Consider the following 24714-nt stretch of genomic DNA (forward strand, 5'->3'; position numbering starts at 1 on the left):
AAGTACAGATTTATGTTATTTGTAAAGGTGGATTGGTGGGCAAATTCTGTGGTTTTATTCTAAATCCGGTGCGTTTGCAGAATGGTTCCTGTATCTTATAATACAAAAATTTCCTGGTGTCTTAATTCAGACTTTATTTTCATTATGCTGTCTGCGGTTTGTATTCAAGGTTTAGAGAAAGAGGGAGAAGGCTTAATCCAACAGCAAATCATTGATGCTAGTGACCCATTTACTGTTTCAAGCTATTTATTAAATAGGCTGTAAGCCCTTGATTTGGATTGGGGGGTGGGGAGGAACAACCCTCGGAGTGCACGTGAAGAGGACTGCTTACTCAGCTCGGTTTTGTGCCACGGTCCAGTAGCTGTTCCATTGCAGAACTTTTGGCATTTGCTGAGGATTCTTTTGCTCTTGGCTATTGATTTAGAACCCAATTGCTGAAAATGAGGAGTTGCAGCAAAGGTCTGTGAGAATTTTGGGAATCAACACCTGGGATCTTGCCTTAGAGCTAACAAACTTTGACTGGAGCCTCTTCAATGCAATTCATGAGGTAAGAAGCACCATGCCCACTTCCAGGTGTATTAATCTCATGCAGCAGTTGTGCCATTACGATGCATTTGGGGGCCTTAGTATTCCTTGATGCTCGGTTTGCTGTGATAACAGCATGGTTTGGTAGGTCTTATTGATGGGGGCATTGAATCAGGTCCAAGAGATGTGTTGCAATCCTTGATACTGAAAAAAAATTGTCAAAGGTTTGTAGCTTCCCTGTCCTGGGGCATCTCATACGTTCCCTGTATACCTGGTAGGTTTTATTGAGGTTTGTCTCAAGAGAGCCAAGAGCGTGATTATTCTTTAAAAGCTGTCTGAAACAGTTTGAATATGTTAAATATGCAAATTATCCTTTGCACTCCATAATGTTCCAGTAAATACAGGACTCCACAAATAGGTGTCCTTGATATCACTTTAACCACAAAAGAATTCACAGTTTCAGCAAATTTGATGGTGACATTACTGTTCTTGTTAGGCTTCATTGAGATAAAAAATACTGGGCAGGCTTTATAAAATGGGATAATGGCCCACTTCAGTGCCCATTGGGTTGTTTCAATGACTTTGATAGGTTCTGGTGTGAGCTGCTGAGTAAAATATGCAGTACACAGTACAAAATGTCACTTTAAAATATCACTCGTTGAAAAGCGTGGTGGCTTTCTGAGAAAATGAGTGGGAAATTCCCTTGCTGCTTATCAGATAATTTCGTTGATATTTCATTTCAGATTCTTTTATTCAGGTTAGACACTTGCTAGCTAGTCACGTTTGGGGTTTTTTGGACAGAAATCAAGACCCACATCTCTATTGATGAAAATTTGGCTATCTTTGGGAAGGAGTTTGAATAGAAATTTTTCAGGTCCTACAACAGTTGCTTTTTAATGCTGGAACAGAAGTGATGAAATATAGAAAGAGACAGATTGTTGATGTCCTATAGCTGGCTGTAGCCAGAAGTGGAACTGCAGGAAATCTCACAAGGAGAGCATGTCTCGCAGGACGTCGAGGCCACCTGCCTACTGTGATAAGCCCCTAGAGGTTGCTAAGCCAAACCCGGACCCTGAATCATTTGAGATTTGCTCATTGACAATGAAAAAAATAACCATTTGTAACCAGGTCTCGTTTCAAAAATGTACTTCTAAATAATTTATGATTTATTTACATTTAAGTTGTTTTTATATCCCTAATAATGTTGCCAATGTCTTCCAGCAAGAGCTGATATACTTCACGTTCAGTAGACAGGGCAGCGCTGAAAACACCGAGAATCTCAGTCTTCTGCTTCAAAGGTGCAACGAGGTCCAGCTTTGGGTTGCCACCGAGATACTCCTCTGCAGCCAGCTCTGCAAACGTGTACAGCTAGTCAAAAAGTTCATCAAGATTGCTGCCCAGTAAGTTACTAATGTTGCAAGAAAAATCCTTGAATTCACACGCTTTATTTGGTGAGAAGTAGGTGTAAAAGCAAAGAAAGGAAACTTAATTTGTCATCCTGTGTTTTAGTAGCGTAGTAAGCATACCTGGGTAAAGCAATCCCTAAGTAACAACAGCATACACTGGCCAAAGCTAGATGTGGATGTGGTAGAGTATATGCTGCTCAAATCTTCACCAGCAGCTTAGCTGCTCTATCTCCAGTATCAACTGCAAAATTCCCGATGGTGCAGAGATATTTCCTTTCTTAGCAGAAATAACCTGAGGACCATAATACAAAACTACTTGAGCAGCCGTTCACTAAAGACTACACAGAAACCAAAAAACTGTTACAATCTTGAAAGTCCTACCTTTAGAGAAGAAACTAGCTGCAGTAAGGTGTTGCCCCATGTAATCTTCTCTGGACTACTCTTGTATTTATGGAGATTTGATTTCTTGCAGTACTACTAAATAGTGCTAGCATTTATTCTATGCCTTGGAACAGAATAGAGATATACAATATACACATATACACAGACAACTTTTCTCTGTAATTTTAGTAACAAAGAAAATGGAGCAATTTAAATATGTGCAACATTCCCCACTTGTTGGTCTTCTGCAATATTTGAATATGCACATTCATGGAAAAATACATAGTTTGTTCCCTTCATCAGCTGGGTTGATTTAATTTGCAAGGCACTTATATACAAAGGACTCCTCTGCTGAAGCAGTGCCTTTGGTGAAATGAATTCTTCTAATGGGATCTAGTGTAATTCATAAATGTAATTTGGTGTAGTTTGTAAGCTGATTGGTATCCAGTAATACGTTCATTTTCTGCCTTATCAATGGCCAAGTTTGGTCCAACTATGTCAGAAACGGTTGGTTCTCTGTGCCTTGCTTGCACCACAGAGGTATTAATTTGCATTCCAGCAAAAGTTTCATGTCTGTCCCACAAGAATAGGGATATATATGTCATCCGACTAAAATGTTGCTGTATTTGAATTATTTCCATCTCGGTTAAGTGAAAAGCTGAAGTTCTGGAGACTAAATACATTTGTCGGTAAACAGTAGACAGGCTTTCCCAGTGCACTGTAGAAGCACCCATCACCATAGCATGTAGATGGTGAAATAATGGATGCACAGATAAGCGAGTGTGGTGTTTGCTCGTGATCCTTTATTTTAATCAGGAAAGCAGCTTTCTGAAAGAAGACATTATCATATCCCATCAGTTCTGGAGGAGCTGATGAAAGATGAACAGTTAGGGTGGAAAGACAGCATGCTAAGCACAGGACTCTCCCCGCGAGGCACAAGACAAGCAGCCCTGCTATTTTGTTTATGACTAAGGCAGATCAGTAGGGAGCTGTGAGCAGCTGTATTCTGCTCCTGGATTCAGCCCTGATCTTTGTCTATGACTTTCAGCTTGTCAGGAAAGCAGCAGGACTAAGATGTGATGTTCAACGTTTGTGTGCTTCACTGTTGAGGAACACCTGAAGAAGATGGAAGGCTTTTACACAAGCGTGTCAATACATAAAAGGGAAACAGAGGTTTTGAAACACAGATACATATGCTTCTGTTGATGAGTTAGTCTAAAACAGAAAACAAGTAATTCAGTAAAGAAAATGAATTTGCATGCTGTTAGAAACTAACGTCCTGAGGAGTTACAGACCAGGTCAACATAGGGTTAGAGTAAAGGGATTGTAACAGCAGCCCAGGCAGTGACTGACTGCAAGACAGACCTTCTCTCTACAGCTCTTTGTGAGACATGGGCTCAGCCAGCAGGCACTTCGCTCAGGCGGTGTTGGACACCTTCCTTGTCCTGGAATGAGTTACCTTCGGGAGCTGCCTGACTTTAATAATAAAAGGAGTCTTGCAACAAAGTTAGGATTAACTAAGACAGGTGAAGTGAGAAACACACCGTTTCAAGATAGTAGAGCGGTGAGCGCAAGCTTTGTAAAACCTGTAACAAGTGCTGGCAAGTTCCCAGTCTAAGGCCTGGGCATGTACTTTTCTCTGATGATAAATCCCAGTGAAGCCAGTAGATTCATTTGTACTTAAAATTATCTTAAAAGAGGATTCTTACTCTCCCTCTCTCTCACACACACACCTATGTTTATAGTGGTCTTCAAGAATCTGCGGGGGAAAGGGGAATCTTTTTTGTTTGAAAAGGACACAATATTTCAGGATTTCAAATTCCCTTATGGACTAGAAATAGGCAGGATCTTATCGTATATAGTAAAATGTCAAAGAATAGAGGTATCAAGGACATTCCGTAGGGACCTGGACTGGAACCAGTGCTAACTGCAACTAATTTATAGGGATATGTAATTTGAACATTAATCAGATTTTCAGACAATAAAAATGATGAGGGATTGCAAATGCATTGGGGGATTAAAAAAAAAAAAAAAGAATGATCTAAGGAGTCTAGTGGCATGTGCAAACAACAGTAGGATAAGATTTAATTTAGATAGATGCAAAGTAATTCAGCCAGAGAATGCTAATACTGAGCTGAAGAAATAAATGCATGATTGTAAAGAACAGTGCTGTGACAGAGGTCCTTGGGTGATAATAGATGACAAATTAAAGGCAAGGACAAAGTGTGATGCTGTTCCAAATAAATAATTTGCTATTTGTTTTATACTTGCGTAGGAGAAAGGTGTAAGAACTTAGATCCCAAACAGTAATTACGTTTCTCCTTCCCTCCCCACTGTCTCACTACATCTCCTTGGTAAGAAGGAAACAGATGAGAGAAAAGTTAAAATAAATTACAAAGAATTCAGTGAAGGATAATAATGATATGGAAAAGTAGATTGCAGGCCATGACCACAAAGAGAAATTGAAGGAACCAATGATGTACAACTTGAGAAAAGATGAAATAGGGGTTGAAAATATTTATACTACAACAGAATAGAGGTCAAGGAATTACTCTGTATGGTAAAGGATGGCTGAGAGCAACTTGAACACTGAAAATGGAAAATTACTTTTGACAGCAAAGGGAAAAAAATAACCTGCCAACAACGGGCTTGATGAGACAGTGGAACGTTTGCTAAAAAACTTCTTAGAGGCCCTATCACCTAGACTGCAGGTGGTCATGAGAGGACATTTAATGAGTTCATTATGTGGAAGATGATTGTATGTTAGTGCCGAGGGTTGAAATGTGACTCAGTAACCTAGGATACCTGTGCATTCCATTTATCTCTGATCCTGAGTACAAAAACTCAGAATACAGCATTCATATTTTTATTCCACAGCTGTAAAGCCCAAAGAAATCTGAATTCATTCTTTGCTATTGTTATGGGTCTCAACACTGCATCTGTCAGCCGGCTGTCTCAGACCTGGGAGGTAAGATGCATCTTCCTATCTTTTAGATGCTGTCAAAACCATTTCTTACAAAGGTTGTGTACTGGCGAATTACCTTTCCTTTCTAATTACTGTTTTTTCATGCTGAAATCAAACACAGAGTTAGTGTCAGTACTTCCCTGCAACCTGAAACCTTAGATACACAGCTATTCAACTAAAACTAAATGTGTCCTTCCAGCGTTTTTGAATAAGAACAAAGCAGGGAGATCTTGCCCTCTTAAAAAAAAAGTGCGATAAATTATCCTAGCATTTTAAGTAGATGTCAGAACAGAAAGTCTTATAAAGGTGGCAATACCTTATTGTGGAACAATGTCATTTAAAAAAATACAAAGTAGAAATAAACCTTCTTTAATTCTCCTTTATCAGCTCTTTTGCAGCTGCTCATCTTGAACAACAAAGTTAGGAAATTGACCCTGAGAAAAGAGCATACTGGGGAGCAAAGATTATCTGCTAAAGAAGCTACCGGTTGCTAAACAGCATGGGATGTTTAGAGGAGGGTCCCACTGGGTTCTGTGTTTATATTGAGGATTTTTTTTTCAATCCAGGTAAATTATTGAGTGGTAGTATCTGCAAGCTTGCTATACCTGCTGATGAACCAAGGATTGGCGAAGGAGTAATTTAGTGTGATGGGGTGAAGGCTTATCCCTCTTCCATGCCCTCAACATCACAAGTGAGCAGTACTCAGAAAAATATCAACCTGTAATACAAAGCGACAGAGAACGGCTGTGATCTCCTGCCTTGGTGATACTCTTGAGCACCAACAGCTGAAATCAAACGGCCATCAGAGACTTACAAACCTATCTAACACTTTCCAGAGCAAAGTCTTCCCCCTTAGCTGAAATCAGACATGTGGAGGCGTTGCTGCATATGTCAGTGGCTTTGGCAGGCAGAGAAACAAGGGCAGTGACTGCGTCTGCGGGAGTTACAGGGGCTCAGGCAGGCAAGGAGAAGCTAACTTTCAATAACAGATAAAGCAAAAATTTTATGGAAAAAAACATACCTGAGGATGATGATACAGAAGCCCCTTGTCTCTCCTATTTCTAAAATGCCCCTATAGGGAACATTTGCCCTTGCCTGCTCTTACGGGTTGCCTTCATCCTGTTTCTCTGAGCTGTGGTAGAAGAGCAGAAGGAACTAAGTATTGTATCAAAGGCACCAGGCGGCAGTGGTGTGGATTTCTCCCACATGGAAACACACAGAACTCTGCTGTGTGGTGAGACCTCTGGAGATCGTGTGCTGCTGGTGGACTTCTCTCAGGAAGAGCAGAAAATATTGCTTGTTGGAACAGGGAGTGCGTCTGCATATGTATTGTTGTAAATACGTCATGTTTCTGTGCGTAAAATATTTATGAAGTCGCATGCATATTTTTTTTATTTATAAAACTTCATTGCACTGGAAATGTCAAAAACAGAAGGTTATTTGCATTAGTAATGTGACTTCCAGAAAGTAGAGCAATGTTTATAAATTAATTATAATTACTTACACATGTAAATGAAACCACCTAAATTTAAGCAACCATTTAGTCACTAAATTATATTGGCTCTGCACTTGAATTCTTAACCAAGTAGTAGTATGCTCCCAAGCATATTCCTCTCCTTTTTTTCTACAGTATGCAGTGTTTTAATGAGCCTAACTTTCTCTGATTGAAGATATTAAAAAGGTGCAAGTGCAATTCCATATTCAGGTATTTTAGCGTTTTAATCATACGGCACATTCACTTAGTCTTAGTTGTTCTGAATCTTTTTTTCTCTTGGTAGTGTCACTGGGTGTCAGGGTCTAAAGACAAAAACAAGACAGGATTTGTACTAGGAGGGGATGTCTTTTTACAATACAAAGTAGTATGGTTGGAAAAAATAGACAGACTGTAAGGTCCACGCTCCACTCTTGAAGTCTGAAATATCAGCAGGAAATTTCAAACTGTAGAATGATTGCTTTGGGTATAATGAAGCGAATCCATTAAAGCACCTCACAGATAAAGGAAGCGGATGCTTGTGGAGGAGAGCAGGTGTCAGCGTGTGGGGCAAGGAGGTAGCTTGTTCCCCGGGCTCCCTTGGAAGGTGCTTTGTGCTCCTCGCCGTGGGATTAGGATGAGAAATCAGAGATGGAGTAGTCGTCTGTAAAGGAAAGATCTCCTTCTCTGGCACCAGCATATACCAGTCAGCACTGGGAGCAGTATATCAAACAGCACTAAGCATGATGCTTGTTAATTTCTAGAACCCATGTTGTAGGGGAAGACTGATTACAGCAAATGATTTAACCTGGATGTGATCACATTATTGGAATTCTCAGCTGGTGTTACTGCTTCTAACTCGATACAGACAGTAAGGTAAATGCAGCAGGCCTGGGAGCTAGGGAAGAAAATAAAACCAGCTGCTAACAAGCAGCCTCCGTAAAAGAAGGATGCCGGGCCCTGAGGCAGGGCTGCGGGGTCTGGTACCTCTCTGGTGTTGCACTGATCACGGTCTGTCATTAGAGCTGAGGAGCTGGGGGGTGCGGGTTAACTACCTGTTGCACTTTCAGCAGGTGCTTCACCCACAGCAGTCTCATGGAAAAAAAAAATGCCTCAGCATTTTTCTGCCTAAATCAACTTTCCTTTTTTTTTTTTCCCCCTCCTCCCACTTCAGAAAATTCCTGGGAAATTCAAGAAACTTTTCACTGAACTTGAAAGTTTGACGGTGAGTATGGTGTTGACAGCAGAACGGCATCGCTTGGCCTTACGTGCCTTCTTCATAATTTATTTGGAGCTGCCTGTTATTGTCTGGAGCTGGAACTTGTCGTGTCAGAGCTGTGATTTGCCAAAGGCCTCGCAGCTCTCCAGAGCTCCGAGGCGGTCTTCAAACACGAAAAGGGAGAAGGCTGAATTCCTGACAGCTGGAGGAATAGCAGAGAGAGGAGAATGTGGTGGTGGTTCCCCGGCATCAATTTGGAAGCTGTTCTTTTGCTGTGGTGGTTAATCAGTCTTTATCTAAAGCAACATGCTGTAGGTCAGGAGGAAAGGAGGACAGCTGAAGTTTTTTTAAAAAATAAAATAAAATTCCAGGGCTAAGGGTCTTTGTCAGCATTATCAAAGCTGAATAAACAAGTGTTTCCTCTGGCTGTCATGGAGGTGGGTGCATGGTGAGCTCGCTGCCTGGTGTGGGGAACATGCAATCCAGCCTTCGGTGGCTGTTACGCTTCTGTACTTGGGATCTGTTATAAATTGATGTGTTCTCGGTATTGTGCACAAGCTGGTGTACAAAAACATTCATTTATATGGGAAACTGAGATGACTTTCTGAATTGCTTACACAGCACGACTGAAATACACTCTTATTTACTTTGCAATTCTCCAGTATGATCCATTGATCTTAGAACAGTTTTTGTGGGGATTTTGTTGTTTTTTGGTGGTAGTGGTGTGTTGTTTGTTGTTTTTTTTTTTTTTTAAAAGAAGAAATGAATCAGGAATATATTCTGGGATACATTTTGTGCTAGATAGTAAGCTGAAGAGATTTTGCCAATAGAAATTTGTGGGGAAATTACAGAGCAGTCCAAGTGACTATTCTGCAGCTCACTCCCATTTTAGCACTGCTTCATCTAGAGGAATGCAATCGCTCTTGTTCCTTTCACTGTTTACATTTCCTGTTCAGTTTAGTAAGTCATCTAGCTTAGAGAACCTCTATCTACCTCATTTCCTGAAGAAACCTTTTATATCTAAATCATGTTCAGATCATAAGCTCGTAATGGATTTAGAATTGCTCTTTTTATTGCCTATTGATTTTTCTCTCTATTACCCAAATTGTTCTGTAGGACCCTTCTCTGAATCACAAAGCTTACAGAGATGCATTCAAGAAAATGAAATCTCCGAAAATCCCCTTCATGCCCTTACTTCTGAAAGGTAATGTTAAAGCTTGGCTGCTTTTCTTCGTTGTGTTTAATTAAAATAAGTGTAAGGTGATTTTTCCTTCATGTGGTCCTGTGATCAGCACGTGGCAGATGTAGTATGGAACTACAGGAGTATGGTATCTAGTAGTACAGTACGTGTAGTAAAGTATCTACAAGATACTTGGTCTGGATAAAAAGCAGCTGCCTTTTCAGACAAGGGGAAGAGAGCAGTTTTCACACGGGTTTTCAAACTTCGGTACGTTCCCATCAGGTGTGGGTAGAGCGGTGTGTTAATGCTTTGGCCACGTCCTCTTCAGTGGAGAAGCAAGACTTTGCAGACCCCTGAATGGGGCCACCCGGTACCCGCACAAGCGGCCTTGGTCATGCTGCTCTTCTGGGATGCTTGCCCTGCCTCGCCAGGCTGGACCTACCTGGCATCACCCGAAAGGCAGAACCTGCCCCATCTGTCTGTCCTGAGAGGGGATTTTGGGGTCTCTTGTAGGTCTGGAAGAGATAAATTCTTACTATAAAAAAAATACTTTTTAAAAAATCTATTGAAATAAAATACAACTACTTGGTTAACACAGTAAGCAGGGCAGCTAATTAAGTGGCAGGTATTTCAAATATTCTGTTGTCTTGGAGTCATTAATTATTAATTGCCTTGTCTTTGAACATGGCAAATTCATTTGATTATTCCTGTATTCCGAAAGTGTTCTCTTTAGGCTGTTTATTCCAACCTGCTGCTGCTGCTGCCAGTTTAAAATGTTTGAAGACAGTTCTCCAGATCAGTCAGTGACAGTTTGGGAGCCATCAGGCACTTCCCCTCTTTGCACACATCAAAGGAGTTTGCATTAATTCAGATGGATACCATTATCAAGGCTTCAAAATCAATATCCTTTAAGTGTTCTCCAGCATGTCTTGCCTGCAAACAAAGGCACCAAACATAAACAAGTAGCTTGTAGCAGTGACATTTGTGCAGCAGTACAATACGGTGTATAAGAACGTGCACATAAGCAGCATTCATGGCTCTAAACTGTATTGGAGACAGCAAGGAGACTTTGAAAATTAATACAGTAATTTTCTTCAATACAGTAATCCATCAGGAGGTGTTGCCAAGGTGTTGCACAGTATGTAGGACTTTATTCCATGTCAAGCATGTTTGTATTAGTGTCATTTCCAAGACCTATGCAGTATGCGTGGGTCACATAGAAATCATTAGCAACTGAACAGATTACTGTTTCAACACAAAAGGAACAAAAGTAATTTCAAGAAATAAATGAAAATCATTAATAACGTTTAATTATGAAAAATAAGTTGAGTGTCCTTTTAAAGTTAATTAAATATAAATGTAGGGCTCTCTTACAGCACATAGACACAGCTTTTGAAAATTGGCCAGATTTTTCAAATGTGTAATGAAATACTGTGATGTACCCTTACAACCCAACTCAGATGCAATTTTCTGCTCCACTGAATTTATCTAGACTCTAAGTTGTTGGCCGCAAAGCAGATTTCTGTTCCTTCCACCCTCAGAGATACACACGTTGCTGTCATTGACTTAAAAAGCTGTGCGGAAATTTCTGCTTCCAGTCTAAGTTTTTCATTAAACTGATGGACGATTTTTAACTGCACTGATATGGGATAAGTAATGCCTCTGTCACGAAGCTGTGTCCTTTCCAAGTCCCTTTTTCTGGGTGTACCCCGAAGCAACCTGGTAGAGGAGGTTTAAGAAGGTTGTGATTTTGGGGATGCTGCCCCTGATTTTTGGGATGCTGCCCAGGGGCAGAGAGGTGCTGGAGGCATCCCCAGTGTATGCCACGCTTGCCCCACTTGCTCAGGAGTGCTGGCTGGACTTGGCGTGGTGGCCATCCTGCCCACCCGCCCGAGGTGGACCCCAGCCCAGCTGCCCTGGGGGCATGGGAGCTCTCTGCACCCCTGGCGCAGACCTCTGCCTAATGAGTCCCAGCTCTGGGTTTCCACCAGCTATGAAGCCGTTATCATTTCCATTCCGAGCAATTACAAAATGCCCCTCAGGCACAGAGTGAGTCTTTGAAACAAAAGGAAATAAATTAGGTTGGCTGTTTTGGGGGAGGGTGAAGGGGGTGTATGGCGTGACAAAGCATCCCACAGTGTCAGCTGCAGGTTCCCAGTCCTAAAATCCCTGAAATTAGGGGGACCAAGTGGGCATCAGAGGGAGTCCTAGAGATGGGCACAGGAGAAATGCTGAGATGCACAGTTAAACTGGTGGGTTGGAGGCTGGCACCTCTGCTGAGAGGGAGATGTTGCCCATTGACTCTGTGCCCTTTGCCTCCTGGCAGACACAGCTGTGACATTTAAGAAGTAATGGTATTGGAATGCTGTCCCATCGCAATAGTGCTGACTTCTGGTACTCCTGGGTACACACACATCCAGAAGAGAGCTGATAGGGGGCATGGTGGCGGTGCTCCTGCCAGTATTTTCGGCAACGCAGAGGATGCACTATGGGATTCAGAGCTTCAGTCCCCACAGGGAATTTTTCCATGTCCTTAGTACTTCGTGTCTGAGATAGGTCTCACTTCGTGTCCGTAATGTGCATGAGAAAAACAGAGAAAATGACCTCAAGCTACTGTTTTAGTTGTAATCTTAATTTAGCAACATTTGTTTCTCCTGATATTCCCCAACCCCCAGTTCATTACACCGTGTTCAGTTCCCTTCCTGGAGCCAAACACAGACCTCTTCCTTTTCCTAACGCTGACCTTTTTGTTACCTTTGCAAAGTCTCTCCAACGCCACTGCGTAAAAATATTTGTTTCCCAGCCACAATGCTTGTTTCAAGGGTTTGAACTTTGGTTTGGTAGCTTGTGTTTAACCTCCCTGGCTGGCCACTGCTGTAGCAGTGTCTCTGAAGAAGACTTCGGCGTGGTGGTGTCCCCCAGAGGGAAGTAAGGGGGTGTCAGAGCTGACTCCAGCAGCTGGCAGTCCTGCCCCTACGGAGCTCTAGACTCAAGGACCAGCCAGCCCCAGCCTGGGCACGGCCGTGGGCAGCGTGGCTGGATGGGTGACGCAGGGTGCCGAGCACAGGCATGCCATGCAGGGCCATCCCTTGGGGTGCCCAGAAGTAGCACAGAACAGGTATAATAAGAAATCCATGCTCCCGCTTGAAAATCCTCTTGTCACGAAGTGTACATAGGGCTATCTAATAATCTCTCCATGTCATCCTGATGCCAGGCTTTTGTTCCACTGTTACAGGGTATTGTGCCAATCCTTAATGGGATACTTTTCCGCTTTTTTTCTTTTTGTTGTCATTTAGTCATTTTATTTCTTTGTATTGAACAACAAAGCCGTGAAAAATAATTTTTTCTCCTTTATTTTTTTCAGATGTAACATTCATCCATGAAGGAAATAAAACTTTTCTGGATAACCTTGTTAATTTTGAAAAGCTGGTAAGCTAATTTTGTCCTTCCTGTTTTTCAAAAAGGTTTATGTTTTCGTCTTCCCTTTCCCTTCCTCATCTCGTAAGACTGAAAGGTTTTCTTCTGGCTGAATCAGGAAGAAATAAACAGGGTTAAAAACGAGCAAGCAGGATAAAACAGCCAACAGTCCATCTCCCCTTCCCCTTCTCACTGCTCCTTTCCTTTCTGACTCCTTCCTCCCCCACTCCTGTTTAAAATGCCTAAGCCAGCAATGGCCAGCATCACTGTCACACTCCGCTCTTCCCACCCCCACCCCCCAGTGAGATCTATTCCTTTGCACCACCTCGTGGGCTATTTCTCCTCAGTTCTCTTGCCTCAGCTTTCTCTGAATTATATTTCCTATTTTTTTCCCTCAAGGCACTAAAGGTTTCTCTAGTTTATCACTTGCCACTGGTATGCCAATTCCAGGGATGTTAAATGAAAGTAATATTTTTGATCTAGGTTAGATGATGAAGAAAATAATGCCTGAAATATGAATTAAACTGTCTGTAAATACCACTACACTAATTTTTATGCATAAAGGCACTTACTGACGTTGTATCTTTGGCCACATCTACTCTAGATATCATATGACATCTACTCTGGCATGATATTACTGATAGAGGTTTTATTTCTCTAATTTGCATATTTCATTTCTTTGTTGATAACATTTGCGTAGCACTGAAAGCTACAGTTTGTGTATCTGAACAGTGGTGGAGTGGAGAGGAGAAACTTTCAGTTAATTTTTATTTTCTTGGCCTGGATTATTGGATCAAGAAACCAAAATATTCTTCCCGCTCGCTCTAGATGTGCCATGGGGCTGTTCAGATGAATTGTTCCCAACTGTTTTCTCCACGTGTTTACACTTGTTAGAGAATGAATGTGGAACCATGGAGTTATTCATGAACCAGATGTTGAACTTATTTTCACATCCTATCATAATATACATTGTCTTCCAACTTGCAAGCAGATGTAGACTTTGACTTTTGAACCTGAGCTCCTCTTTTTGTGTTTTCTATTTGATTTCTGTACCTTTTCTTGTTGTAGAGTTTACAAGAACACCGATTTGCATTTGCTGAAAGGTTTTCTTGTCCCAAGTCCATTAACTGTTTGACCTTTAGGTGTTTGCATAAAACTCATTAGCATGTTCTTCTTCATTGCCTCTTGGAAGTACATCCAATTAACATGTAAATTAAACTAGCCCTTGATGCACAATAATTGATACTAAAATCTCCCCACTGGTCCATAGATTTATTTAGTGAATGTGCAGGATCTGATTCTTGTTCAATCTTAGCCAGACCTGGTTAGTTTGGTTGTTTGTTGTTTAATGCTGTATGCTGGACTCGCTGGGTAAGATTCCCGATCCTTTCTGCCACCGTCGTGTCTCCAGAGGCACTGGGAGCTTTGCTAATTCACCAATTGACTTCCGTGAGCCAGGATTTCACCTTTCCCATGCAGATGTAGACTGGGCATTCCGCATGGCAGGGGGGGAGTCTGGGGTGATGGTGGTGGGGTGAGGGTTGTTCAGACTGACGCTTCCTCCAAATTATTAGTCAGATCACGCCCTCAGGAACATGCTGTCTCAGGAGCCCCGTGTACATCTGAATGCAGGCAATAGTGCTGACTTAGGAATGGGGGCTTAAGAGAGATTTGACTGTGAGTGCCACGCAGGCTCAGGCAGTATGTGTATTGCACTGGTTCATTTGGATGCCAAGGTGTTCAGTCAATGGGCGTGAACTTCCCGACAAGATGCATCACACAGATCACAGTGTGTTCACGTTCCTTTTCTAATGTATAAGGGCTTTGTCCCAAGGAAGAGCGTCTTCCTTGGTGTTCTGTACTGTGCTGAGCACTTTCTGGCCTCTGCTGAGGAAAATTAGGGTTGACATTGACTTCTGCTTGGTTTGGATCAAGCCACTGAACCTCACCTGCACATTTGCGGTTGCAGAAAAAGAAGAAAAGAATCATTCTACCGTAGCAGATTACTGCTTTGGGGAAGGAACTTACTCGCTGTCATAAATGCATAGAATTTCTACTTATGAACTTCAAAGCAAAGATGGTTTTTTGTATCTCCCTGTAGATCAGTATTTTGAAATATTTCATTTCTGTATTAAGCGTCTCACCTGAAGAACGAGGACCTGTCAGTCTGAACCATTGTTTTTTCCAACTTTATCAGTTGGTTAAATAAAAGATACTCTCTTCCTCTGCAATCCCCACTTCTTTTATATTCTTAGACTGTCAGGACCTCAACAATCCTGCTGTGACTGAACTTGATTTGACATGACATCATTGCAGTGAAGGCGAAGTTAATTCAAAATATAAAGAAGGGAATTTGCAAACAGAAGGGAATGAAATGCTCTAACGTTACCTAGTTTTAGCGAAAGTTGAAGGGATTGCAGTGGTCTGCTTCACTCCGTGTGGGTAAACTCTAGTCTAGAATAGTGTTACATCAATATTTAATACCATGCCCACTTCCCCAGCTAAATCTGAAGGAATATGGTCTTATACTCTTGCATCTCAAGGTATTTCCATGGTATTTACTAACCAGCTTCACTGAAATGTGGCTTATTAATTTTTTTTTTCTCCAGTCAGCCATCACCCACATCTTAGCAATGACATGTCTTAGCCACACTCCAGCAAACTCTTAATACAGGTCAGTGGCCATTACCGTTGTAGAAAATACCTTCTCTCCTAGTGCCTTCCGCCCTGAGGTCTGTGTACACACAGCTGAAGGACATCAAACACCACCCCCACCCCAAATATCTATGCAATTCCTAAACCTGAGGTTTTGCTATCCTTTGCAGCTAAAGGAGTGCTAATGATCCCAGATCTTGTGGCTGAAAGGCCACAAGAAATGTGTTACTCATCACACTAATGGTATGCAAGCACCTGTTAAAACAGTCAGGAAATAGCATTTGCTTTGCAGATGAATTGACTGATTTTTTTTTTTTTGTATTACAATTGGATCTCAAAGAGTCGAAAACAGTCAGAGAGAAATGCCTAATTAGGCTACTAAAAGCAGGAGATTTGGGATTCTGCTTTAAGAGAGTGTTACACAAAGAGTTTTTTTGTTAGGAGAGCATCACCTTCAGAAGCCAGTCTGGGGGTGGACCCCACACTGACTGACTACAAAGGAGAAACAGCAAAGAATGTCAGTGTGTGTGATAGTGGGGTCTCTCAGTTCTAAGAGCCAAGGGCAAAGGATATCAGCTGGAAAATACCACAGCAGCAGCACTGGGGGAAGTTGTAGCTTTCCCAGTACTCACACTATTGTGCATGAAATCTAGATCATCTCATTAGAACTTCATTATAATCAGTGCAAAGACATTAACACAAGAGATCGCATGATTTCATGGCAAATCAAGCACAGTGGGTAACAGGAAAAAATATTTTGATTTACTGATGAAAGGAATACAAAGTTTCCATTGAATAAGCTTTTCTATGGAGGAGCTTTGTAAGCCACTCCCAGAGTGTTGAGAGATGAGCGGTTCTGTGTCATTCTGGTCTTAAACATACTCTGCTCAAGACAGTTAATCTTTTCTGGCTCTAATTATTTTTTAAAGAGATGTGAGAAGAGCCTCAGCTGTTTGCACGAGCTATTAAATCATTCCTGCTAACTGCAATTTGTTTTAATTAGTTACTAGATTTGGTGAAGAGTTGCCACGGAAGCGGTCAAATAAAGAAGAAAAAAAAATGTAATACCTCAAGAACTTTATGGGTGACATCTAGTGAAAATGAGCACACTCCACCGATTTATAGTGAACAATTCCACTTTTTATAACCTATAGACCTGAGCCTGAATGAGAAACCAAACTTAAACCTTTTCTTTTCTCTGCTTAATCTAAGTGAACATCCAACATCTTGTTAGCACCAGCTTTTCGTTAAATAATACACTTAGGGTATAGTCTTACTTGGTAGGTGTCCGCAGAGACGTCAGGGTGCTTGCTTTGCAGGGTTTAGGCTGTGGGCTGGGGTTTGGTGTTGGTTATCATACTGCAGAAAACTGCCGAGCTGATTCTGGTGCCTGATTGTGCTAGGCGTTGTACAGGTGTACGTAAAGGTGTAGTCTGTACCACAAAGGGGGTTGCAGCCTAATTAGACAACACATGGAGACAGAAAGTGAGGTTGCAGACTTGGATAGTGCAATAAAGCTGGGGGCTGAACCCAGAAGTACCCATCCAGTCTGCACGCCTGCCCTGCTGTAGGATTTTGGTTTAATAAAAGTCACAGGAACAAAAATAAGCCAGTTTTGAGCTATTTTTCATTTACCGCTTTCCTTAGGGCTCTCAGGGAGTTCTCATTTGATCTGTGTGATATCAATAAGGACCTTCTAGACTAACTCTGCTTCATCATGTATTATCACTAAAACAAAAAGCAAAGTCTCTCTCCTGCTGTCTTCTTTTTCTACCTTACTGCCATTGCTTTTTGCTGTACAGCGTAGGGTAAGAAGATTTTTTTCAGGCTTTTCTAATGACAGTATTCATCTCAGATTTTTACGCTGATGTTTTTTATATTTGGTCTTTGCAGCACATGATTGCGGATACTGTTCGGTCATTGAGACATTGCAGAAATAACCAGTTTGGTGAGTAGTCAAAACTTGTTACTTACTTTGCCTTTGTACATCCTTGAGGGTTTTTTTTCCCCACTTTCTTTCCACTTGCTCAGGTTTACTACAGCAGCAAAACATGGTCGACGATTACTTAACCCATTGGTAAGAGGGGGCGTCATTGTTGGAACGTAACAGAAATCACAGTTGGATGAGGTTTTGCTTTACAAAATGTTTATAGAAACAGCTTTCAAATTCTTGATAAATTATTTTCCTGCAAAAATTATCACGTCTTCAAAATACAGTGCAAGATCTGTGCCACTTGATAATGAGGCCTCTGGTGTATGCTGCTCTTTCTCACTTGCCCTGCTGTAACTGAGTTACCTCAGGCTCCTGCTAGTCTGGGGTTTGCTGATGGATTCGCAGCTGTCTTGGCTTTCAGTAGCTAAAAGGTGGTATTCATCACCACAGCTTTTCACTTGGCTTTTCACCAAAAGCGCTTGTTTGCTTGGTTTGGGTTCTTGAGGTCGTTTCACCAAATGGTAGAGGTTTTGAAGACACTGAGGTCCTGCAGGTTTCGTGAAAGTGGTTGACATAGAAAGGGGGGGGGGGTGTTAATGGTTAATACCTCTGCTGGGGGAAGCCTGCAGGTAGAGCTCTGCCTGCTCTGGGCACGGGGGATATACCCTGATGGGGATGGCCAGGTGCCTCAGCTGCACAAAAGACTTCTCGTTTGTTTTGTGTTTCCACCTTATTAGCCACCAGAGAATCCAACCCTAAAGGACCATGCAGAGGACCCCAGCTCGCTTTGCATTGCTGCTCATAGTGGAGAACCTTGGTTTCTCCCTGCTCAGCATTTCTCATTCTCTGTGGAGAGGTTAACCACAGCAAGGGGACAAACACAGTGCTACTTTAGGAAGTGGTTGGGTTTTAAGCCAAACCCACGAAACATGTCATTTATTGAGGCCACTAAAACCTCTTTTCCAGAAAGAAGTTTAGAACTGTGCTGTAGCCTTTGGGAAAAAAAAAAAGAGTTTGAATAATTTCTTTTTTCCAGCTGAATTTTCAGCAGCTGTCAGCATGGACTGTGACAAAAAGAACAATAATAATAATAATTTTACGTATAAATACGTATTCCTCGGAGAATGATAGATACTGTTAAGAGCTTTGCTGAACATTTGTTCTATAGATTTACCGTGTGCCGTGTGTGTGCAGTCATTTTTTTAAACAAAGGCTGCTCAGTATTACGGTTTTTGTGTTATTTTGAGATACATACATATACAAGAGAGAGACAGAAGGAGAGGGATAAGGACGTGCCTTTTGGTTTTACTCTGTTAAACTGGATACTGAAGGAAATATTGATTAATCCAAACTATGCCTCTGTAAGTTACAACATCTCTTATTTGGCATTATAAAATGGAGTTTTGGTTTCTTTTAATGTGAATTTTTTTTACAGCTTCTCTGCTGTAAATCTTTCATCTCGTTTTTGCCTTTTTTTCCCCAAATGGTTTTGTAAGTGTTGCAACATAAATCCAAGGTTAATACCTGAGATTTATCATATGATCTAGTAGTTTGAAATATGTGATTGTTATTTTATTTTACCACAGGCTTGATTTATTGTGAAGCTGGCATTTAAAAAGCAGCTTATACAGACATCCCTGTAGGCACTTTTTTTTTTTTTCTTAAATTCGTTTAGGCATGAAATGAATTCACTGAATATTTATTGAGACTTTATGGACAGTTTCCTTTTCTAGTGGGCTTATTTTGCTCTCAGGAATGTGAATCTTTCTGCTGCATCAATTCCCAGATTGACCTAAGAGCAGCAGGCATCTCACTGTAGGGAAGAATTCAAACAAAACTAAGCAAGGAATATAATTATTGTTCATGAACTGTATCATGTGTATTAAGCTTGCAGGCCAAAGTCTTCCTGGATTAGAAACTGGTTAAGTTCCAATTAAGACTGAAATACCTTTTCAATGGAAATAACACTTTTATACCATAATCCTGAAAACAAATAATAGCATTTCCAAAGAGGCAAAGCAGCCTGAGAAAATAATGTAATTCAAGCTTTTGTCATTTCAGGTGTTAATGAGAAATACAAATGTTTTCCAGGACGTTCAGCACAGCTGTGGGGATTGTATTCCCTCAGAACACAGAGATCATCTCTGTATCCTGACACAAACTTACCACGTTGTCCCGTTCTCTCCCACGTTTCTGCATTAGAGCTGCTCAGGGGTAGCTGCCAGGAGCCCTGTCAGCAGCCGCATGCAGACCTGGCTGCGCTGGCATCCCACGCTACCCACAGCATCCCGCGGTGCTCTTTAAAAACAAGTAGGGGGGCTGGTTCCCAGCAAGCTTCTCATCTCTCTGGTGAGCGTGGAGAAAAGGATGATAATGAAACAAAGGACAGGAGGGGGGGTGTGAGTTAAGCTGATTGGTTTGGGGAATTTTGAGGGGGTTTCTTTTTTAATTTATGGCAATGTTATTAAACATTCCTTGAGGACATGGAGTTAGAACAAAGCTCTTCAACCTTCACTCGTTTGTCAGCAGTCAGCAACATGTAGGGGATGTTGCTTGCTCTGCCTGTCTTCTGGTGGGTCTCGCGGCCATGGGCTTAGCTTTTCCTTTTCCACTCCTGCTGGTCACCAGCCGTGCTGGAGGGTTTCACAGGTGGCAAGTTCCCACAAGCCGATGTCGCGCATCGAGCCTGTAACAAAAACCATCTGCTATTCAGGCCACCCTTCAGTTTGTCTGTTACACAGCTAATTCCTCCTGCCACATAAACACCCATGAAATGACAGCGTGACTCTCGTCTCTGTTACTAGATCAGAAATCAAAAGCATAACAGATCAAAACGCAGGGGCCTTGTCAGAGCAGCTTTGAAGGGCTCGTATCCATCTGCTGTGCTGTCACCTTTCACCTGCTCTGAAGGAAATTATCTGGGGGCTGCTGTCTTGTGTACTCGTGTTAAGGTTGTTTAGAAGTTACAGGCTGGGTCGCCCACCCCAGCTCAAGGTCCCACTGTGCTGCCAGAGCAGCACAAAGGAAACCTTGAGCCACCCTTGCAGGGGACAGACTGCCTGCACTGCCAGCAGGAGTAAATCTTCTACTTGCTAAGAGTCAGCTTCTTGCCATCCACTCATTCCTTCTGTGTGCACGCTAGCTGCCTAGCGTTGCTTACTTCTTCTTTCCTCCTTCCTTCCTTTCCTTCCTTCCTTCCTTTCCTTCCTTCCTTCCTTTCCTTCCTTCCTTTCCTTCCTTCCTTTCCTTCCTTCCTTTCCTTCCTTCCTTTCCTTCCTTCCTTTCCTTCCTTCCTTTCCTTCCTTCCTTTCCTTCCTTCCTTTCCTTCCTTCCTTTCCTTCCTTCCTTTCCTTCCTTCCTTTCCTTTTCTCCCCTTTTCTGTATCTGTTACCTCATGCATTGCACGGAAACAGCAAGCCCTTTGGATCACTGCCCATCGTACTTGTGACTGTCTGGCACCCAACACCGGGGACTTGGCAATGCCCAGGACAGAGCAGCGGGCAAGGCACGGCTTTCTGATCCACCTCCTTTCTCCTGTCTTGCAGGCAATGAAGTTCCTTCGAAAGAGCATCATGAGCTGAAGCCATACATCCATCACCTGCATGTCATCGACAACCAGCAAGCTCTCTTTGAGCTTTCTCACAGGATAGAGCCGCGAGCGTGAGCGTACACAGCTTCATATAACCTTGTAACTGCAGCACTTTGAATTAAGTGAATGTTTATGCCAAGCATGTTGCTTCCCTATATAAGAACAGTTTACTGAGTTTTATCAGTAGCTCACACAACATGCACAGGAAAATCAGGCAAGAGCCAGCTGCTCGTAGAGTTGCAGCGCAAGCTTGGTGCCATCCGCGCTGGTCACCGGGATGGGAGGGCGTGGAGCAGCGTCCTTTGAGCTCAGGAGCTTGGTTTCTGTGAAAATATCGTTTGGTCCAGTGTAGCTTTCAATGCAGATTCTGCCAGTATTAGAATGAAAGGAATCATCGTGTCACAGCAGCAAAACATTTCAGCAAGCAACATGCCACAGAGGGATTGATTTTCAGTTCACCGCAGTATGTACCTCACTAATTCAAGGCTGCCAAAGTATTGTTGCCAAAAATACTGTGCAATCCAGCTCCCCTGAGCCCACTGGAGTATCTCATCTGAGATAAGTGCGGACAAACAAGAATGGAAATATAAAAAGACAGTGCACCAGATGAAACTCAAGAGCACGTGGTGATGCAGAGGTCAGCAGTAAACGTTTGTTCACGCCGGCATGGCCCCTTAAGAATCTGCTTTATAAATCACACTGTAAGAGCCAATCCACTTTTGTTGCAATTTATGGACACAATTGTTTGTACGCTGAAAAAATGTTATTTTCTTCCTTTCAGTTATCTCAGATTTAGCACCAGCTCCTGCAGTTAACGTGTTATAAATTATGATAGCAGGAGCTTTGCTTGGATTACGGACTTCTTGGTGTCTATTCAGAGGCAATGCCTAGGTCCGCCTGCATTCCTAACTCACCTCCTGGAAATACTGTTTCAGCAGCTAAAACTTCGCCTAACTTGCACGCGCTTCTAGTTTTTAAAAAACAAATGGGTACACCTTACAGGGTACCGGTGTAATTACCTGCGTACACAGCAGGCTGTCAGCGTCAGCGTCCCTTTACTGCTTCTGTCTCTCTCACACCCCTCCCCATGCCAATTCTCCTGTAGCTAAAAGTACTACTGGGCATGTACTGAGGCAGCACTTCTAAAGTCTTTTCTGTAGCTGACCTACATCTAAGCATCACCGTCACCGTGGCTCTGGTTTTCAGTGCTAAGAAGTTGCCCTGAAATAATCTAGTGAATGCCACAGGCAGTGTTCGGTGTGCTGTGCAGTCTGGCATGTGTTTGTACACTCACCGTAACGGTCCCTTTGCAGGGCAGGGAGGATACATTGCATTGCTTGCCCATCTCAACTGTATGTTTTCCACATGAAGACTTCCAAGAAAATGCTCCTTTACTGAAATGTGGGAATACTGAAGTAAGCATGCTGTTCATCATTGTGTTATCTCTGGTTTAAAGGGATTTTTTAAAAAAGCAGCTTTAACAAGTAGTCTGTGGGGGAATCTGTAGGATGCATTCGGTTTTCCCATCTGTGAAATATTGTATAGATCTATTATTGTAAAGGAAACAGATGTTTCAGAAATGTATTTGCTTGTACTTTGTTATTATCAAATACTATATGACTTTTTTTTTTTTTTTTTTAGAAAAAAATCTTCTTTTTACCCAGTAAAAAGAAAAAAAAAATAAACTCTTGCTGGCCATGGAGTAAAAATTTCCTATGTTCTTCTGTAGATGTGACTGCACATATTGTAAATAACTCTTTTGTGCAAACAGACCAAAACTGTTCAGATGAGGATACTAGCTGCCGTGGGCTCCTTTTTGCGGTGCAGGAACACAAACCAGATGCTGTGTCCCTGCAGTTCTTTCTCTGGGTACAGCACTTGCAGAATTCCCACCTTAGCGGCGTTACCTGACTGTGGTTTGCTGGGTTTTCAGCTCCCCCTTGTGAAATCTTTAACACGGCATTATTTTTAGGAGCCTGTGTGTAGCCCAGCCTGCATGCTTCGGGTCATATGGTGTAACATTCTAGTCCACAAATTGTTCTGTTGGAAGCTGTGGGAAAGGGAGCTTTAGAAGAGATTCAGGCTGAGAAAGCGGGGCTGTTTCTCAGTTCGCTGCGTTTGGCTCTGTGATAGTTTGGGTAGTTATTGCTGGTGAAGCAGCAGCAGCGCCAGCGAAGAATGAAAGACAGGAAATGAAAGAAGGGGGAAAAAAGAAATAAGAAACCCTCAAAAAACAGAAGAGGAAAGATGACTCTGTGCTCAGGCTTTGATTTGAAAGCATGCAAAGCCACCTCTGCCAGTTCAAAATGGTTGAAGCAAATGGATGGGTTAACTTGTACCAGTAGGCTTCGAGCCAGCTGAGGCACTGGCTATCTGCACTGCTGCGACTTTGTACTGAATGGTTTGAAGGCACATAACCAGCATTAACCTCGTTATCTGTGTGGTGGCTACTTGGGCTGCTGTTGAAAACTTTACAAACTAGTTTTCATTGGGGCCTGTATAACTTGGGATATAAATTGCTGGTCTGAGGAGCCGAGGTGGGTGCATCAGTTTCACTTGAAAATATGGACCTTGAAACTGTTAGCATAAAGGAAAGGCAGACAGCCCAAATCTGTACGTAACGTGTCTCGTACGAAAAAAAAGGCCCTTCAGAGTCTGTGTTCAACAGGTGAAGTATTGCAGGACTGGGCTGCAGACTGGCAAGCAGCTTGAAGGTGTGGTTGGGAGGAGAAATGGAAGTGAGCCCTGTGACAAGGAAGGGTGACACTATACAGCCTCTGCCAGGGTCCAGCACTGCTGACACTAGGATTTTTTTATATCCTTCAATATTGCAATTGTGTTACATAGGATAAAATCCATGAATTTTTAAGTTCAGTTTATTGCAATCACGCTGAGGTTAAATACTCTGCATATTTTCTTAGTAGCTAGGAGGAGTAACTAGACAGAACAAAGGAGAAAGCAGGGTCACTTCTTTGGCACAGGATTTTGTTGCATCAAATTTATATGTTTCTATGACACAGCTTTTTGATTCCAGCCCCATCTTGAATAGAAATAAAGCACATTTGCATGACGGTGGCAACAAAAAAGGTGTTATCAGAAATAATAAGATGTGCTGCTGTAACATTACACAGAAAGATGTAAATACTAAACATTTTAGCAGAGTAGTATTTATTTGCATAGCCTATTTATTGTCATCTTATACACTGTTAAATACTGGGATGAAGTCAGTGAGCTGAGGTAAGAACACCTGCCTGTTTGTTCTCTCTGAGTGCCATCGCGCTGTCAGCTTGCATTAAAAGTAATAAAATAGAAAACCCCAAATCAAGGTGTTTACCTAACTTCTCAGGGACTACAGCTAGTAGTTATCCACCGTTACGAGACCTGGTATGTATGAAATAATCTGATTTACCAGAATCAATGTTGCCAATGTTGTCCTTTTCATATTTCATGCTTGTCTGCCTCTGTATATATTATTGTGTTGTGTATTTATGAGAGCTAGTAAGCAATAATTTATATGTCAAAATGGCCAAGCAATACAAGGTTAAAACTTGTAGAAGCAACAGTTACATTTATCTTGCATTTTCCAGTGTTTTTTAATATTGCTTTACAAAATATAAAAACTACCTTAATGAAGTCTGGGCTCTGTGCCTTCATGCCTATCACATGCACTTACTGTTCCTAACGGGAGTATTTTATTTCCAGTCTTTCAGTTCCACAAAACCTTGCTACATTTGTGAGGTGGATGCAGACCCGTGTAGAGGCCCTGGAGCCTGACCCCATTCAGAGCTGTGTGTCCGCCTCTGGTCAGCGGGACTCACTGGTGCGGATGTTTCAGAAGCAGGGATGCTGTTAACGGGGTCTCAGCTGTGCCCTGTTATCACGGCACAGTCTAAGAGGGGCCTGGAGCCACCATGAGAAGTCCGTGTGGGAGAGGGGAGGAGTAAATCTATCTTCATATCCTCTGGAGTCTGCT

At 42.2% G+C, this 24714-nt stretch overlaps 1 protein-coding gene across 3 annotated transcripts in view; it reads left to right on the forward strand.

Moving 5' to 3' along the window:
• The window catches only part of RAPGEF5 (Rap guanine nucleotide exchange factor 5), a 173498-nt gene extending 149124 nt beyond the window's left edge, over window positions 1–24374 (forward strand). For 2 of the 3 annotated variants that reach the window (XM_080382161.1, XM_080382160.1), the window contains exons 19-26: window positions 425–547; window positions 1747–1925; window positions 5190–5280; window positions 7923–7973; window positions 9084–9171; window positions 12512–12576; window positions 17113–17167; window positions 20698–24374. In XM_080382161.1, coding sequence (XP_080238287.1) covers window positions 425–547; window positions 1747–1925; window positions 5190–5280; window positions 7923–7973; window positions 9084–9171; window positions 12512–12576; window positions 17113–17167; window positions 20698–20816 — 771 coding nt within the window. In that variant the 3' untranslated portion in view covers window positions 20817–24374. The remainder of the gene's footprint in view (window positions 1–424; window positions 548–1746; window positions 1926–5189; window positions 5281–7922; window positions 7974–9083; window positions 9172–12511; window positions 12577–17112; window positions 17168–20697) is intronic. The other variant, XM_080382162.1, reaches the window with a different exon arrangement.
• Window positions 24375–24714: the final 340 nt, after the last annotated feature.

This window comes from Falco punctatus (assembly GCF_963210335.1).
Source record: "Falco punctatus genome assembly, chromosome: 4".
NCBI lineage: Eukaryota > Metazoa > Chordata > Aves > Falconiformes > Falconidae > Falco > Falco punctatus.